Genomic DNA, 19,909 nt, shown 5'->3' with positions numbered 1-19,909 from the left:
ATTTATTTATTTTTCCCTAATATGTCAGTTCTCGCTTTTTATTCATCTCTAAAGAAAGCATAAGTTTTTAAACATATTTTTTAACAGAATTAAATGTCGTCCGAAGTGGCATTTAATTTATTTTATTTACTAATATGTTTTGCAATTATTTATCCGCACGAAGAGTTTATCAGCACTGGGTTAACCATTCAAAATTGCATGGGAAACTTTTTGGGTTCTGAAAAACAACAATTTATAAGATATCACATGAAAAAGTCTATGTTGAATTTATTCGTGTATTCATGCCTACCTCTAGTATATATAATATTGTTGTTTTTATTGGGCTTTGAAAGTGAAGTAAGTTTATTCAATGTTATACACAAACTACCCACACATTTTGTAGTTTTTCGAATTATTTACAGGATCTGGAGTTTGTTGGAGAATTTTTGCAGCATCAAGTGTAGCAGCTCCTTTTATTGCTCTGTTTGAACTCAAAAGGTGGACTGAAAGTAACCATAAAAATCATCCTATTGTCAAACAACTTACAAAGTGTTGTAATAACAATAATGACTGGGAAGCTGTAGCTTCTGATATAGAAAATGAATATAGAAGGTACTGAGGTATTGAAATAAATAAAAATTTATATTTAAGTCAAGTCAAAGTCAAAATATACTTTATTTGCTAAGTTTACAAACTTATGCTAAAAGCTTCCTAATCCTAGAATTTATAATACAAGTATTTATTTGGTTATACAGGACAAAAACAGAATACAGAAGCATATTTTATATAAACAAAGACAAAACCAAATAATTTTAAATATTAAAATGAATTGTTAAAATACTCTTCAATGCTGTAGTAAGCTTTTGGTAAGATTAATTTCTTTAGTTCTCTCCTAAACTTTTTAAGGTCTGTAACAGTCCTAATCGAAAAAGGAACATGATTAAATATTTTACGACTAATAAATATAAGAGAGTTTCTTGTAAGTGAGGAGGTGGGGATTGGAAGAGATAAGTTGCCCACTTGACGAGTATTATGACTGGTGCAGGATGGTGGACTTACGGACTTATGTATGAGTGTTGCAGTTTCCAATATAAAGAGTGAGAAAACTGTTAAAATTCTTTCAGCTACAAAAAGAGGTTTACAAGAGACTCTCAGACCAACACCACACAGATACCTTAATGCTTTTTTCTGAATAGTAAAAATTATGTTAAGGAGTCCCTTGGAGCACAATCCCCAAAATGTCAAAAATCAAGCTTTGACAGCAGTATTCCATGATCCACACAATCAAAGGCCTTGGACAGATCACAGAACACCGCTGCTGCAGCCTCCTTGGAGTTCATAGATAGATACACATTCTCCAAGAATCTGAAAATGGCATCCTGCGTGCCCCTAGATGACTGAAATCCATACTGATTAGGGGACAGCACATTGTATTTGGTCAAAAAAGAGACAATTCTCTTTTTTGCAAGCCGCTCAAGAACCTTGGAGAGGGTAGACAAAATTGATATGAGACGGAAGTTAGAGGGTCGGTCCAAGATACCACCCTTATGAAGAGGGATAATCATAGCTTCCTTTAAACAGGATGGGAACTCGCCCTGAAGAAATGACTGATTGACTGCCCAAACCAAAGCACCCAAAGCGCTTGCAGGCAGAAGTAACAGCAGACATGAAGAGATACCATCGGAACCCGAAGACCTATAATTCTTCAAGCACTGAATTGTTTCAAGGACCTCGGTGGCATCTACAGGGTGAAAAAAGAATGATTGGTTGATAGCATTCCCATTAAGATACTGCAATGGATCGCAGTCACTGGGAACTGCTTCCAGTAACTTCTCAGCAATATTAGAAAAATAGTCATTGAAATCATCGGGCCCCAAGTCCGATTCAATCAACCGCCGACGAGAAGACTGCCTACATTCGTTAATGATTAACCAACTTTCCTTCTGTCTGTTACCGGACGAATCTAAGCACTCATTGTAATACAGTTCCTTTCTGACTTTTATCAGATGCCTATAAATTTTCCGATAATCCTGAAAATAAGACCTGATGAATTGATTGTCAATAGATTTGCGAAGTTTTGCTAAGCATCGCAAATTTTGAGCACTGAACAGGTAACACCGTCCAGATTACTGCAGAAATAATCAATAGTGGTCGATGAAGAGGACGAAATACGAGTGGGTGCATTAACATGCATGGTAAGTGCAAATGATTTGAAGATTCCATCAAGAGAAATTCTTTGCGGTAAGGAAACCTCTGAATAATTAATATTAAAATCTCCAGCCAAGATAACACGCGAGTGAATTGGGAGCCGGGACAGAAGACAATCTAACCTGTAAAGAAACAGACTGATATCCCCAGAGGGCGGGCGGTATATACAAATAACGTACATATTAAACAACTTACAAAAATACACCAAACACTCAAAAACCCGTTCAACTGAGGCATCACTAAACTTATCAACGGTACAGAAAAAGTTTAGAAAATGTCTCCTAATTGGAACAGCAGTTCCTCCATGCAGAGAGTTCTGTCTATAATAAACTGACAGTGGTACATACTCATCAATACAAAAACATTCATTAGGTCTAAGCCAATGTTCCGTTAATATAACAATGTCAGGAAAATTAAAATTAGCAAGCAGAAGTTGAAGCTCATCCACCTTATTCCGAAGGGATTGAATATTTAATAAAAATGCACTACAATGCTTTAATTTTGATATTGCAGTTGAATGAAGGGGAGCTTGAACCTCTACGGTCTCATCTATAAAAAAGAGTGAGAACCAGTCACACGCTCAGACGCAGTTCCCACGCTTTCGACAAAATTAGGTGATCTATCTAGTTTTAGATGCTTAGAATTATACAGTGGGTTTAAAAAATATTTTTTTATGTGGCCATGTAATATACAAGCCAAATCAGCAAAATGATTAGCATAATTGCATTCAAGTATTCGACTTAGGTCAATGCTGTTTCTATGGAAAGCTTTATATAATGACAGATTACTATTATATACGACACTGCAACCCGGTCCAAACAAGGGCTTGTCATAACGAGGAAAGTAGTGTTTTTACAGGGAATGATAAAATCGTTAATAATAGATGTAGGAGAATATGTTCCGTTCAACCACAAAATCACCAAATCGTTCTTGGTAAAATTGGAAGCAAGAGCTGAAGCAGTTAGTACCAAATCACGAGTCAAGCAACCAGGTTTTAGAAAATATTGAATGTTGTACACATGTCCCATTTTGTTACGTAAAAGCTTAAGAAACAATCTATTACATTTTCCAGCTACAAACAGAAGCTTTGGACGAAAATCATCAGGTTTATTGTTTTGTTTATTGATCTCAGTACGCACATTCCTGGAGTCAGTGACTGTTGATACCACCTGCTGAGTTTTCAAGAGCCCAATCTCCAAAAGGTGGATTTCTTTTTCTGCTTCTAAAACTCTTATAGAAGTCACCATCCCTTCATTAATAGAAGAATACTCATCAACATCTCTTTGTAGCAAAGAAATTTGATGTTTATATGCAAGAGTCTCGTTTTCTACAGCGTGAATGTTGGTAGTTAGGTCCTTATTTAAATCCGTTAATTTATCCATTTTGAGTGAAAGGTCCATTTTTTCCTGTTCCAGAGACTTTACCAACAAATTCAGATCATGTTCCTTAGTCTTAAAGTTGTCAATCTCGTAACTAAGTTCATCATTTTTTTTATTGAGAATATCAAGTGTCGATGAAAACTTTCTTTCCGCTTCAAATACTTCATCCTCAAAAACCAGACTATTTCTACGAATTCTCTCTAAGTGTCTATCCTTTTCCCTAAATTCCTCTATCATACTCTCAATTTTCTGTTCATAGGCTCTAGTTCATCTTTCCGTACACAAAATTTTATAGCCTCCCAACCTTATAACCTCAGATTGTCGCTCGAGGCAACTAGGGTGAAAGATTGAGTTGCAGGCTACGCAGCAGTAATTTAAAAAATCCTTATTTTTACAGCACTTAAAGCTACGATTCATCTTATAAAACTAATATTTCTAAGAATTTAAATGTGCTGCTGAAACCTGAATTTCCCTAAATCCTAATTATAATGTGAAAATGTAAACATAAATACTGAAATGTCAATAGAAACAAAAATAATAATAATACATGCCTTAGATAGTCCATAAAAGTTTAGTTCAGTCTTATCTAGTGAATAATGTTGAAAATGCCTAGTGGATCCCGGGTGCGAGAATAACAATGGAAATACCATCAATTGTTAGCAGAACTGGGCAGAGCAGCCGTTTAGAAGTTGGAGTGGAATTTCTTTATTTGAGGCTCCCTGTATTGAGAAACACTCCTCTCGTTTTCGTAGTTATCTCCAAAACAAAATTTCCCATATGATGATATAACATTTACTATGAGCGGGCTACTTTAAACCATACAAATGTGACCAAATAGTGGAGCCTTGGAACATACGTCTGATATTTACAACCAATATTAAGAATAATTGAATCATTTAGTTTAAAATAATTATGAATATAGGATCTTCTACTACATATAGATCTTCTACTACTGAACTAGGGTCTTCTCAAGTATCTTTGATTTTGCAATATTTTAAACTTTGAGTAGAAAGGGTAGTTTGAAAAGAATAGATTAAGAAAAAAAATTTGTGGAAAATTAGTTGAAAAATTAAACAAACAGTATATGCAGTGCATCCCAAAAGTTATGTCTAAATACATTTAAAATTCAGGGGTGTGCTCGAAAAAAAAAAACGCTCGGACCCGTCGATTTTTATTTTAAGGTGCGCATTTTTGTATGTGAAGTTTGTATATACAGGTTTGCCCAAAAATAAATTATGACCATCAACTTAATTTTTTCAAAAGAAAGCACCTTATTTTTATTTCAGTTTTGAATTTTGCGTGTAATTCTACATATGTTTCGTGCATCATGTCCTATACCTAAAGTCAACAGTTATCGAAAAAAAGATGACCAAACATTATTATTGTAGTTCACCTTACGAGTCACCTTATCTCTGAGAATTTTTATACAGAGCAAAATTCCATTCATTCGTTTTTTTTTTATTGTCGGCTGGTGAGCATGTATTTTCATAGAAACTGTATGCCAAACAGATATTGTCAAGTGTGAAGTGTACAAGCAAATTTGCGGTATTCACAATGGTAAAGTTAACAGAACAAGAAAAAATAGAAATTCTGTGCATGGTTGGGTTTGGTGATAGAACTGTACTCAAAGAGAAGCTGCTCAATTATTCAATGAAATCCATCCTGATCGTCCTCCTATATGTCAAAAGGTGGTAAGTAGAATAGAGGCTAAATTTAGAGAATTCCGTCATGTTAGAGATCTGCCGAAATCTGGTCGTCCTGCTCGAGATGAAAATGAACAACTTGACGTTTTGCTTTCTTTGGAAGAAAATCCATGCACTCCTCTGTTGCAGATTGGGGCAAATTTACACATGGCGAAATCTATAGTTCACTGAATAGTTAAAAAGCACAAATATCACCCCTACAAAGTTATTCCTGTGCAAGAGTTATTTGATGACGATTTCGATAGGCGAAATGAGTTTTGTGAACACTTACAAAGCATGTGCAATCTTAATAATAATTTAGTAACAAATATTTTTTCCGATGAAGCCACGTTCTGTTTGAATGGTAGTGTGAACAGACAAAATTGTCGATATTGGGCAACAGAAAGTCCGCATTGGATGATGGAGGTAAACACCCAGTAGCACTCAAAAACTAAATGTGTGGTGTGGAATAGTGCGCGAAAGAGTAATAGGTCCTTTTTTCTTTGAACAGACTTTAAAGGGACAAGTGTATCTCGATTTTCTCCTTTGAATTAGTTCCAGCATTACCAGCTTTATTTCCAGATCCATTGGACCCAGACTATCCTGACGAAAAACTAATTTTCCAGCAAGATGGCGCTCCTCCGCACTATGCTGCCATTGTGCATACATTTTTAGATGAAACCTTTCCCAATCGGTGGATAGGAAGGAGAGGTCCCATCGAATGGCCTGCGAGATAGCCTTACCTAACACCAATGGACTTCTTTTTGTGGGGATACCTCAAGTCGAAGGTATTTGTTAATAGGCCAAATAATCTAGATGACTTGACTTTAGATATAGGACATGATGCATGAAACATACGTAGAATTCCACGTGAAATTCAAAGATGAAATAAAAAAAGGTGCTTTTAGAGCCAAGCCGTGCCGGGAGTGCAAGGGGTGCGCCGCACCCGGGCGGCGCTCATTTGGGGCGGCAAAATATCCGAAAAATAAAATAAAAAAGCGCCAAGTAATGAAAAAAAAATTATGAATAACAAAAATTTATAAAATTTAAAACTTATAATTAAGGCGCCAACAGAATACAATGTTTACTGAAACCGAGCGTTGTTCCCCGAATCGTTGCTATAATAATAATAATCTATATAGATAAATAAATAGGTACCAGGACCAGGTAATAAAAACAATAGCACCGCAATTATGGTGGGTTCAGCCAGGGCGGCGCCGGCGCCGCCGCCGGTGCTGATGATGTTATAAGGGCGGCATAATTAAAAGAGCCGCGTAAAGTACCACCAATGGTAATTCCTCGAAATTTATTTCTTGCGGAATTTCAATACTTTTGGGTAATAAATAATATGTATTTTGGAGCTGCAGAAATAAGCGGGGGTGTAATGTTTAGAAATTCCCACCCTTCTGTTTTTAATTTATTTTAATTTGCGAGTTTTAAAGCGACTTGTCGATTAGTGTTTATTTTTAATACATTTTATATAAAATTGTGTTTGTGTTGTTAACGGTAAGTTTAAAATATTTTATTAATATCTTCCAAATATTTAGAACTTCATGCCTTAAGCAATTTTTCATTGAAAAAAGTAATGTCTGATTTTTGTGCCAATTCTAAAAAAAATATTTAAGATGGCTGATGGTCGAAAGAGGCTTTCTGGTTCCCAATACCGAAAAAGGAAGCTAGAAAAGGAGGAAGATGACAGGCGGTTAGCAGGTTCGTTAAAAAAGTTTTTTGCGTCATCAACGACCCTACAACCGGCACAACCTCAACCTTCAACAAGCCAAAGGCCGGATGTTCAACCTTTGACGTCAACTGAAGCCGATGCCGATGTAGAACAACCAAATGATGGAGATCAGCAACCATCAGGAGATGAACTGAAACAAGATGATCACTCGACGAATACGCCAACAAATACGCAAACTGAGAACATTGAAGCTGTTCAGGTAAATGAAGAACGATTTAAAGATCCAGCATATTGGCCCGAAATATTAACGGATAATATTAGATTATTGATTTTAGGAATAGGACCCGTTCAAATTAAAAATATTAATTTATATATAATATATATTATATATAATATATAATATATTTATATAATACCCATTAATAATTTAAATAGATGTTATAGCGCTGCTTACTTTGAAAAAAAATTAACTAACAATGAAAAAGTTCCTAGAACCTGGCTTATTTACTCAAAATCTAAAGATTCAGTGTACTGTTTTCCTTGTAAATTATTTAAAGTTTCTGATAATAGTTTTAATGAGGGGAATGGCTATAGTGACTGGCGACATTTATCTAGGACTTTAGAAAGACACGAAACCAGTATGGGGCATTTTGAAACTGTTAGGAAATGGCTTGAATTAAAAAAATCAATAGAAAAAGGTTTAACTGTGGACTCTATCAATCAAAATTTATTTCAAATGGAAAAAAAGATGGACTTCGATTTTAGAGAGAAGTTCGATTTTAGTTATCCAGTTTTTAGCTGGACAAAATTAAGCTTTTAGGGGTAATAGTCAAAAACTATTTGATAAGGGTAACAGTAATTTTCTGAAATTAATTGAGACGATTGTAAAATTTGATTCTGTAATGGCTGAACATATTGATATAGTCCAAAAAGATAGGAACAAAATGCTGCATTATTTGGGAGATAAAATACAAAATGAATTGATTTTTTTAATAGGAGAAAAAGTAAAAAAGTGTATTGTTGAATGTTTAAAATTATGCAAATATTTCTCAATCATTCTTGACTGTACACCTGACGTTAGTCACCAAGAACAAATTACCATTATTGTTAGATTCGTTTTTATTGATGATTGTTCTAAAAGTATAGAAATTCGAGAACATTTTTTTAGGATTTTGTAAAGTTACAAACACTGCTGGTCAGGGGTTAACAGATTTTTTATTAAATTATTTAAAAGAACTGGATATTGATATTGCCGATATGAGAGGTCAGAGCTATGACAACGGAGCAAACATGAAAGGCAAGCACAATGGCCTACAAAAAATTTTTTTAAATATTAATCCTAGAGCCTTTTTTGTACCCTGTGCCGCCCATAGTTTGAATTTAGTAGTTAATGATGCAGCAAAAAGCATTTTTTTAGCATTATTCAGGAAATATATGTCTTTTTTTCGGCCTCAACTTACAGATGGAATGCTCTCTTAAAAGAGCTGCCCAGGCTAACACTAAAGCCCTTATCGGATACCCGCTGGGAAAGCCGTATTGAGGCAATAAAAACTCTGATTTGAGTTAGAAAAAGTGTATGATGCTCTGTTTACGCTTTTTAATGATGAAAGCAGAGATAATGAAACAAAGAATATTGCAATGTCCCTAATAAATAAAATAAAATCATTTAAATTTATTTGTTCGTTAGTTATTTGGTACAACATTTTGGCAAAAATTAATATAGTAAGCAAAACACTGCAAAAGTCTAATGTTATTTTACCAGAAGCTGTACAGATGCTAAAAGAAATCAAATTATTTTTGACACAAATGAGATCGGAAAACGGGTTTTTAGACATGATAAATGAATCTAAGAAAATTGCGGAAGAAGTAGACGCCGAAATTTCCTTTCCAGCCATTCACTCAATAAGACCAAGGAAAAAAAAAACGTTTTTTGATTATGAACACAAGGATGAGCCAATCAAATCTCCAGAAATAAATTTTAAAGTAATTTTTTTTTAAAATATTCTCGATATTTCAACCTCAAAATTGGATGAGAGATTTCACGATTTACAAAAACATATTGAATTATTTGGTTTTTTAAACAATTTGAAAGCATTTTCCAAACCCGAAATAATGACCTATTGTAAGAATTTAGAAGCTAAATTAACTGACCCTGAAACAAAAAATATGGACATAAATGGATTGGACCTCTATAATGAAATCGACATATTATCAATTTACATTAATGATAGAAATATATTCTCGGCCAAAGAAATATTAATATATCTGGTTGCTAACGATTTGAAAGGCATATTTCCAAATTTATTCGTAGCTTTAAGAATATTTTTAACAATGCCAGTCACTGTAGCTCATGGGGAACGCTCATTTTCCAAACTAAAATTAATAAAAAACTGCTTAAGATCCACAATGAGACAATCAAGACTATCAAATTTATCAATAATAAGTATTGAGGAAGACATTGTTTCTAATTTAGATGTTACCGACCTTGCATATAAAAAGGCAAGAAAAGTAAATGTTAGCATTTAAACCAGGGTTCTAATTAATTTTTTTAAATTTCTTTAAATTAGTATGTAAGTATAAATAATGTAAATATATTTTCTTTAGGTGTTTATATCGATGTAATTACATATTAATATAGAAATACTTATATAAGTAAATAATATATATGCTTTTATGTATATTTTTTGTATAGATAATATTGATATATTGATTAATATATGTGTGTTTGGAATTTAATTCAATATGATTTTTTTATTACACCCTTTTTTTAAACGTTGTACTTTGGTAAGAGCATTTTTTAAAACACTTTTTATAAAAATCACTGCAGAAAGGGCGGCAAAATTAGCTCTTGTACCCGGGCGGCAAATACTTTAATTTGCTTTAATTTGAAAAAATTAAATTGATGGTCGTAATTTATTTTTGAGCAACCCTGTGTATACAAACTTAACGTACAAAAAGCGTCCGAGCGTTTTTTTTCGAACACCCCACTGAATTTTAAATGAATTTAGACATAACTTTTGGGATGCACTGTATAATCTAATTTTACAAACTGTCGTACCTGATCAGTTTAAAATAACAAGTGATATTAATAACTATTGCCAATAAATCTTACCAGTAACTTTCCAAAGCTTCTAGAAAAATGCATTAAAAATGGGTTAATAATTTTTTAAAATCATAAAATGATGTCAAAGAATCAATTTGGTTTTCTGAAGGGATGCAGTACAATGGATGCTATGTAACTAATATAGTCAATAACTTGAATTTAAACAAAAAGTGTTTAACAGTGTTTTTAGATTTGACTAAGGCCTTTGATACAGTCCCTTATGTTAAGCTTTTTGACATCTTACAAAACTATGGAATAAGGGGATTACCATATGAAATGTTCAAAAGCTATCTTTCAGGAAGGTTACAAATGGTTAGAATAAATAATGTATTAAGTGATCATCAAAAAATTGGTGTACCTCAGGTTCTTTTTTTATGCCAATACTTTTCATAATATATTAATTCATTGTTGAACTTGAGAACTGAGTTCTTATATATTCATTTCATATGCTGGTGATGCTGCACTTGCTATATCAAGGGAGTCTTGGGAGGAAGTTAAAAATTAAACTATCCTTAATCTAGGAAGAGTTCAAAATTGCAAATTAAGTTTAAATTTAACAATAACTGTGTTTATAGAGTCTTTTCCCTGACCAAGCCAAAACCAGCCTATCTACACTGCTAAACTTTTACTATTGCAACACATAGTATCAAAGAAGCAACATATACCAAATAATTGGGAATTATAATATTCAACTTCTTATGTGGCAACCTCAAGTCTAAGAAGATACACTTTTACATACATACATTTTATCTGTTAAGGGGTTTTTTAAATAGGAGCTTTTTGGGTGCAATTTATAAATCACTAGGTAAATCTGTTTTGACATGTGGTATTTTGGTTTGGAGAGGACTATATAATAATGCTTTATACAAGTACATACATGACATACAAATATCTTCTACACTACTAGGACACACAACGACAACACAAGAGTCATTAATAGTTAAAAATATTTTTTTTAACAGAATAGAGACAGTTATCTCTTGAAAATCTTACAATATTTTTAAATATATAGGGCATGCAGATATTCAAAACATCTAGGTACTTAGGTTATTTTTCAAAAAATAATTATTAAACATCTTGTAAATTTTTATATTATGTAAATTAAAACACAAATACACACTTTAAACATATATTTATATAAAAAAATACATATTACATATTTATATTTAAAAATAATATCGGTTTTCTGATTTATTGCAATAAATTGCAGAACCTGTCGAATGCCATTTCTCCATATAATTCTCTTTACATAAACTACATAATCATACATAAACATCATGGGAGGCTGCATTAACCCTAGGCGATATAGGAATTACTTAAAACATGACCAAAATACCTCAATATAGTTGGTACATACACCTGTTTCCAGATCAACAAAAAATTCTGGAATGATTCACAGTTAGGTGTAGGTAGGGAGAAACAGGCTTTAAATTTGTCTATGTCATTCTGTGTCAACATATGTTTCTCAATCAGGCCATCTTAAGTAGCTGATGAACAACTGGAATATAAATCAGGCTTTATTCATATATCAGGCTTCTTTTGGAGTGGACATCACATATTCCCAAAATCCAGTTCACATACAGTCGGCTCCCAGTTATATTTTCTTTTGGCTATTTCTGAGTCATCAATTTAAATTACCTAACCTGAATGACTTGATATTTATAGAACAGAAAAAGAATAAATAAAATTAAATTACATATAATACCACTTTAGCCAAAAGGAATAAATTGTCATTTTGCAATAATTGCAAGACTGCATAATATTTGCAAGACTCGAACACAGGCCGAAGTTTGCGATCTGTTTAACAATAAGTACCCGGAGAGGCCGATTACACGTTCGGTAGTAAGCAAAATTGAAAAAAAGTTTAGAGATTTTGGTCATGTTAGAGACAAATTCATTTAATTCAGAAGCTTATTGAAAATGATCACATCCGCAGAATTGAGTTTTGCGAAATAATCTTAAATAAATGTAACGCAAATCCACAATTTTCAAGATTGTTTTTTTCCGACGAGACAAGTTTTTTTTAAATGGTTCTGTAAATAGGCAAAATTTTCGTTGGCACCAGAAAATCCATACTGGAGTATGGAAAGTCACACACAATTTCCCAAGAAGTTAAACGTATAAGCAGGAATTGTGTGCACGTCAATTGTGGGTCCCTATTTTATTGAGGACGCACTTACCTCTGAAAAATATGTAGAGTCGCTTTAAAATCAGATAGTACCTACTTTAATTGCACTTTATGCAAATGGTGAAAAACCATTTATACCGGCAGATTCGATATGGTTCCAAGAGGATGGCGCCTCCCCACACTATTCGCCAACAGGTATAAGATGACCTTACCAACATTTTCCCAAATAGATGGATTGGAAGGGGGGGTTTTATTGACTAGCCAGCAAGGTCGGCAGATTTAACCCCATTGGATTTTTATCTATGGGGCTATCTAAAATCTAAAGGTTATTTTGATAAACCTGAAAGTTTAGAAGAATTAAAAAATAGAATTAGAGCCGAAATACAGCAAATCCGGCCTCAAACAATAAGTAAAGTATTAAAAGAATTTGAATATCGACTTGGTTACTGTCAGGATGTTAATAGTCAACAATTTGAACATTTATTTTAATTTTTTTGTTTTGTTTTTTTTTATAAACTGTTGCTATAAAATTTATAGTTATTTATAAAAAATTTAATCGCAAATTTCCTAATAAATCTTGAGGTTAGGTATAGGACATGGTATACAAAATACAGGGTGATTGATGGTTGATGGCACCTTAGACGTTTACGGAGAACGGAAAATAATTTTTTTTTGAAAATTTGGCAACATGGGTTTTAGCTGATGATCTAACGATTAAAAATATTTTTAGCGATGCAGCGTTGCCGCTTATACCAAAAAGTAGTAGCAACTTTGTTATTTTAAATGGAATACCCTGTATATTTTCTTATTTTCCGATCCGCTATCACTTTATGATTGGTTCTGTATAAGGTGTTCCTATACCTATCTTTAGTGGTTTTCGAGAAATTAATTATTTTCTTTATTTTTTGACGAAAACATAGATCCAAATAAATTTGTATTACTACGGCACTGGAACGCGCAGAACCTTGAAATTATAAACGTAATTTATGGAAGTATTGTACATTATTTTTCACTATGAAAATTTGTTAAATTTATAACCCTTTATAACGTAGAACAAATTTTATATATAAGGGTTGCTCAAAATTAGTGATTTTACCACTAGATACAAAAATGGTAAAAAGTGAATTTTTTTAAATGGATCACCCTGTATATTATAACATATTCTAAAAGGAAATTAAAATCCCTGTCTAAAGAGGTATTATGTTCCTATATCGAAGTAGTTCGGTTTCGGAAATAAAAGCAATTTTCTGTAAAAATCGCAATATTTTCACATATTTGCTTTAGTTGGCCATGAAAGGTCATGATAAAACAATGCTATGCTATTGATGTTTGACATTGACATTTAGTTGATTAATAGTAAATACGCTTGGGTGTTTTTTTTAAAATAGTGACCTAAAAATTCATTAAAATGGAAAGAAATAGTTATTCAAATGAAGTTTTGATGAATCTATTTATTATTCATGGACAATGTGACAAAATTGTAGCAAGAACATGCAGAAAGTTCAATGAAATGTACCCGAATTTACAAAAAATGGATAAAAGAAAATTTGTGCGAATACAAAATAACTTTATACAATTTGGTTCACAACTTAAAAATGATACAAGTTTGCCCAAGCCTGTAACGTCTGATGAGGACAACATCGTGAATGTTTTAGCCTACTTTCACGCATATCCACAAGCTTCCATCCGGAGTGCAGCAGATGATTTAGGCCTAACTTATTATTCTGTGCAAAGAATTCTGAACGACAATAATATGCATCCCTTTAAATATTCAAAAGTTCATCAGCTGAAACCGGATGATTACCAACGTCGCATTCAATATTGTGAGATACTTCTGACACGCACTCAAGAGGATCCAAACTTTCTAAAAAAAATAATATGGACAGACGAAGCAAAGTTTTCTAGAGAAGGTATTTTTAATAGAAGAAATCAACATTTTTGGGCTAATCAAAATCCACACGCGGTTAAGGAAATGGGGTTTCAAGAAAAATTTAGTTTTAATGGTTTTTGTTTACTAAAAGACAGTAGCAATATACAATCAAATAGCTTTTTTTTATTTACGACGGGTCATTAAACTCCCATAAATACATTCAGATTTTGCGCTCAGTAGTAGAAGATTTTCTGGAAAATTTAACGCTTGAAGATTATCGCACTTGCTGGTTCCAATTGGATGGGCATCTGCTCATTGCACTGAGGAGGTGACACGTGAGTTATTTGAGAAATTCGATGACCGCTGGTTTAGGCGTTTGGGACCATGGGACTGGCCTGCGAGATCACCTGATGTACAACGCAGGATTTTGAATTGCTTAGAAGTCAATGGCAATCATTTTGAAAATTTATTGTAAATTTCTTATAATCTTGTATCATTTTTAAGTTGTGAACCAAATTGTATAAAGTTATTTTGTATTCGCACAAATTTTCTTTGATCCATTTTTTGTAAATTCGGGTACATTTCATTGAACTTTTTACCACTTTTTGCCATTTTTGTATCTAGCGGTAAAATCACTAATTTTGAGCAACCCTGTATAACGTAGACCAAATTTTCATAGTGAAAAATAATGGACAATACTTCCATAAATTACGTTTATAATTTCAAGGTTCTGCGCGTTCCAGTGCCGTAGTAATACAAATTTATTTGGATCTATGTTTTCGTCAAAAAATAAAGAAAATAATTAATTTCTCGAAAACCACTAAAGATAGGTATAGGAACACCTTATACAGAACCAATCATAAAGTGATAGCGGATCGGAAATTAAAAAAATATACAGGGTATTCCATTTAAAATAACAAAGTTGCTACTACTTTTTGGTATAAGCGGCAACGCTGCATCGCTAAAAATATTTCTAATCGTTAGATCATCAGCTAAAACCCATGTTGCCAAATTTTCAAAAAAAAATATTTTCCGTTCTCCGTAAACGTCTAAGGTACCATCAACCATCAATCACCCTGTATACTTACAATTTTATACAGAATTAAAAAATAAAATAAAAAATGGGTGTTTCTATTTAAAAAAATTAAGTTGATAGTCGTAGCTCATTTTTGGTCCACCCTGTCTACATTCATCATCAAAATAATCGTGGCAAAAAATAAAAATTAACGTATCCGAGAGTTTTTTTTTCGAACATACCCCTATATTTTAAATTAATTTGTTCCGACTTGCGCGTGCTCACCGTATATAAAATAATAATTGGGCTTACTTGTTCACCTTCTGTAATAAGAATTGGGTTTTCCGCACTAGACATATATACTCGTCTGTCAGGCAGTTGCACAAGAGATATTGTTTATCATTTATTAAATTCATCATTCTGGCATAACATTCAATTCTATTAAATTTATCAATGAAGATGATTTATCAATACCTGTAGAAGAAATCTCCTGTTACATGAGTGAAAATTATTTAATTTGAAACAAGATCTTCCTTACTGTTTTATGACTCGATACTACTTCACATTATATAGAGGATACAAGTATTATAATCAGAGACTATACTTTTGAAAAAACCAACGATTGTTTGATGGAGTGCACCATATGTGGCTATGAATGATTGTTTTACAGCTGAATACCTAAAATTAAGCAAAAAAATCACCATATTAAATTTGTATATATATTGATTTTGTATACAGTGACTTTTGTAAAATGTATTTTTTATATTTGGAATTACATTGGAATCAAAAATTTTTCTTAAAATATTAAATGGGCTTTCATTATACCTGGTCTTTAGTATTTATTTCCTTCAAGCCAAATTGCGAATATTTTAAACAATTATGGATTTTTTAGAATGTTTTTCTATACAACCTGTTTAGTTTCGTATTTATTCTTTTCAAAAAGTTTGCTGACAAATTTACAATAACAGGCTATAATACAGTCTAGCATATAATGAACAATATTTTAAAAACATAAATTAAAATTCTAATTTAACTAAATTAATGTAATAATTTAACTACTAATTATATTATATTTTCCATTTTTTTAACAACTATAAAGTTCTTCCTATTAACAAATTCATCATAATTATTAAGGCTAGAAAATAACAAACATTTTATTCAGTACTATCCTTTTACCTAGTGATTATTATCCAATTAAATGAAATTAAATCTAGTCTGCCTAATTTACTTCTAAAAACTATAATAATTAATCATATTTTCTCTGATTCCTTGAGGGGAGGAGCGGTCAATTTGAAAATTCTGCACAATAACTGATTTTAATTAAAAGAAAACAATATACGATTTACTCAATGCCGGCAGAGATGCGAGAAAATCTACATATACTAATTGTTTGTAAATGTTTGCAGATACAACGTATAAAAATTAATATTTTTCTTCTTTGTCTTTACTAGTCTATCAAAATTTGAAGTTTATTAAACTAAATTTCTTGTAAAAAAATGTGTTGGCGGTTTTTAAGCTAATAAAATTATTTAATATTTATTTACATCACAAACGCCGAGACAGCAAGAAAAAATGCACACAATCATATTATCTTCACTCCAGCTACAAAAAACTGATAAGAAACAAAAACATTCTAAACTTTGCGACTAACTCGACTGAAAAAGCAAAACCTTCCTACCATGCAAATTAGTATTTTGACAGTTTAACTGTATTTTACAATTGAAATGTCAAAATTATTTGTAATTTGGAAACATAAATTCTAATTTTTTGTAGGTTGGGCTCAATATCATTTAAAACAAACCCTATCATCAAAATAGTAGTCACTGAAAATTGGCTTCTGAAAGTCACCCCACTGACAATCTTTTTAACACACCAAAGTGATGCAACCCTTTGTGTGAATCAGGCACAAAATTATCAGCTGTCTCATATGGGTGCCAGTGAGACTCAGTTTTTAAACATCGAAGTCAAGTGTACAAGAGCTGACAATTTCACTATAAGGATAAATTCGGTTGACTTTAAGGTAAAAATTTAGTTAGTTGACTACATGATGGTTTGTTTCTTTTTTTTTCTAGGATTTAGAAGACAGGTTGGCCAGGTCAATAAATATTTTACCAGACGTTAGATTTCATAAAACTGTAACTGAACAGTTCTTGGAGGTGTTTAAGCAGACTGTAAGGAAAAATCCGAAATACAATACCGATATGGTAAAAAACTTATTTCTTAACATTATTCCGGCTGAGATATAGTACTTATGTTATATGTGTTATGTGTTATATTTTTTAGGAACTAGACCAATGCATAGGTTGCTTACAAGCCAATCCACAAATTAAGCTTCAAAAACAATGCCAAAGTACAGAAAATCAAAGTATGAATTGCACCAATTGTTTCTGTAAGCCCATGTGGTGTCTTGATTGCATTGGCAAGTGGTTTATGTCAAAGCAGGACCCAGAATTAAAGAACCAATGGTTGGCCAGTAAATGTACATGTCCCATGTGTAGGGCAACTTTTTGTCTGTTAGATGTGTCTCTTTTAGGAAGTGTAGAGGAGTAGGCCAAGTTTTTATATTTCTGTCAGAGCTTTTTAAATAAAACTTTATAATATGCGGTTTACTAAAATGGAGATATGACATTTCTTATGCTAGTCACTAAGTCATTCATATTATTAATCAGGGTAATTGCTTGCTGTTGCAAATTTACTTCTCTCATGTTGCGGAATTTGACTTTCAAAACCAACTGAGCAAAACTCGTTTTGCTATCATTCTTAATTTAATGTGATAATCTAGATTGTGTATTATTAAAATATGTATTATATTTTACACGAATCAAATGTTTTTTTTTATCTAATAAACAAAAAAAAACATTTAAGATTTTGGTGTCTCATTAAGATACTCCCAAATGAGCAACTAGACCAAATAGTTCATACCCGCAGAAAACCTACCTAAGATAAATACATAATATTGCTTAACGAAGATGTCGAGGGAGGCCCGTCCGCAAATTTAAAGGAAAGGCCCACTCCCTAACTGAAATTTTAGTATGTGAATATTCAATGAGCGCTTATAACCATGCACTTTTTACATGTGTGGGTAATATTGGTGTTCCTCAAGGAGCTTGGATCCGTACTATTTTGGAGATATAGTAGTGATCTTATAAGCGTTGAATTATATGCCAAAAATACACTTCCTGGTGGCACTACAATGTCCCTTGCAGCTGATTTACTTGGGGATTTTCTTGAAGGTTCCATGTTGGCACTGTCAATCTTTAAAATTGGTTTTATATAATTAAACTTAGTCTTTACTTATTAAAGCAAAGACTACGAGATTTGATTTTTTCCAACAAAATATCTCTTTATATTTTTTAAGTTGGGTCACTATACAGATTGGCGAATGAATCACTAGACATATTTATTTTTGGTCTGATATGTTTTTTGTTAAATTTTAGAATGAATTAATAATTTGACATTTTTTTTTAATTGTTTCTAAAATAGAAAGACATTTCAGGTATGATAAAGTATAATGCTATTGTTTATTTACTTTTTTTAAATTTTTTGGCAGAAACTGATTAATTTTCTTTTTGTCAATCCGTAATAGCATAGTAAGAAGGCTATTGTTGAAAAGAAAATTTAATAGTTACTAGTTTATAAGGTTGAAGCTTAACATTTTTAATGGCTTATATACAAACTAAATTTATATTCGGAATACCCGACTCTATTAGGGATTTAATTTCATTTTTTGTTTATTTTTTTATATATGCCTAGTATAGTTTTATGTGTGGTGGCATTTTTTTATGTTATTCTTAGTTTTATCTTTTATGGATATGGCTAGGTTAGCTAGTTATTCTTCGGAGGCATGGCATTGGCGTGGGGTGCTGACGGAGGGTAATAGGAACAATCTTGTTTTTTGTAATGGATGATAATGGCGGAAATGGCCAGTTTGGTCTTAATACGCGTCAATTATTAAATTCCAATAATAAGTTTTTATGTGGTCATCTCAATATTCGGTCCCTTAATACTGGATTCGATGAATTTGTAAATTATATAACTGATAATAATTTTGACATTTTAGGATTGACTGAGACCTGGTTGACGGCTTATACTGATAATTTGGCACATCAAATTGAGGGTTATAATTTCGTCAGGAAAGATCGATTGGGGCGTGGCGGTGGGGTCGGTTTTTATGTTAAAAAATATGTTAATTTTGAAGTTTATCATATTCACAACCGGCCACAGAACTTCGAATTCTTAAGCATAAAAACTCAGATTTCTAGCAAAAATATTTTGTTTACCGTGATATATCGTCCACCTTCATCAGATATTAACAGTTTTCTTGATTCCCTTGAGGATCTATTTACAAATATTGTTCTTGTATTTGATCATGTGGTTTTTATGGGGGATATTAATATACTAAAAAAGTACTAAAATACTAAAAAGAGGATATATTAATTTACTAAAAAAGTGTACTTTTTGACAGATTTTTAGCACTCTTAAATACATTTGATTTAAATCAAGTAATAACCGAGCCTACAAGATGGAATATATCTAACAATACAAGTACCTTACTTGATGTCATTATTATAAATAAACATTTCCCAATTAATGGAGTCGGTTCGTTGTCTTGTCAGAAACCATTAGTGATCACAACTTATATTCGTTGTCTTGAGTTTCCTAAAAGTAAAGAGGGACATTTTAACATGAAATGTAGGAATTATAGTGTTATTAATACGGATTTATTTGAGCATGACGCTTTAAGACTTAATTGGGATAGTATCTATTACCTAAATTCCGTTAACGATATCACACTGAATCTCATTTCAAGGCATTATTCCTAACAGGCAAGATGTTGCAATGCCGCGGTCGCGACAACACGCTG

The 19,909-nt window shown here is 32.3% G+C and overlaps 1 protein-coding gene across 1 annotated transcript; it reads left to right on the top strand.

The window, feature by feature from the left end:
- Positions 1–17,911, top strand: LOC126741308 (E3 ubiquitin-protein ligase TM129). The gene is made up of 5 exons (XM_050447701.1): positions 1–336; positions 383–591; positions 16,819–17,065; positions 17,118–17,249; positions 17,329–17,911. The coding sequence occupies exons 1-5, from the start codon at positions 94–96 to the stop codon at positions 17,593–17,595; spliced, it is 1,098 nt and encodes a 365-aa protein (XP_050303658.1). The 5' UTR covers positions 1–93; the 3' UTR covers positions 17,596–17,911.
- The last annotated feature ends 1,998 nt before the right edge of the window (positions 17,912–19,909 follow it).

Source organism: Anthonomus grandis, chromosome 10 (assembly GCF_022605725.1).
Source record: "Anthonomus grandis grandis chromosome 10, icAntGran1.3, whole genome shotgun sequence".
NCBI classification, from domain to species: Eukaryota; Metazoa; Arthropoda; class Insecta; order Coleoptera; family Curculionidae; genus Anthonomus; species Anthonomus grandis.
The sequence above is the reverse complement of the archived record's forward strand: the minus strand, read 5'-3'. Positions and strand labels throughout refer to the sequence as shown.

Bases quoted from the DNA above. Each gene is read 5' to 3' on its own strand.
- LOC126741308 (XM_050447701.1), top strand. From the start codon at position 94: ATGTCGTCCGAAGTGGCATTTAATTTATTTTATTTACTAATATGTTTT. The intron at 17,066-17,117 runs GTAAAAATTTAG...TTTTTTTTCTAG, and splicing joins TAAATTCGGTTGACTTTAAG to GATTTAGAAGACAGGTTGGC. The intron at 17,250-17,328 runs GTAAAAAACTTA...TATATTTTTTAG, and splicing joins CGAAATACAATACCGATATG to GAACTAGACCAATGCATAGG.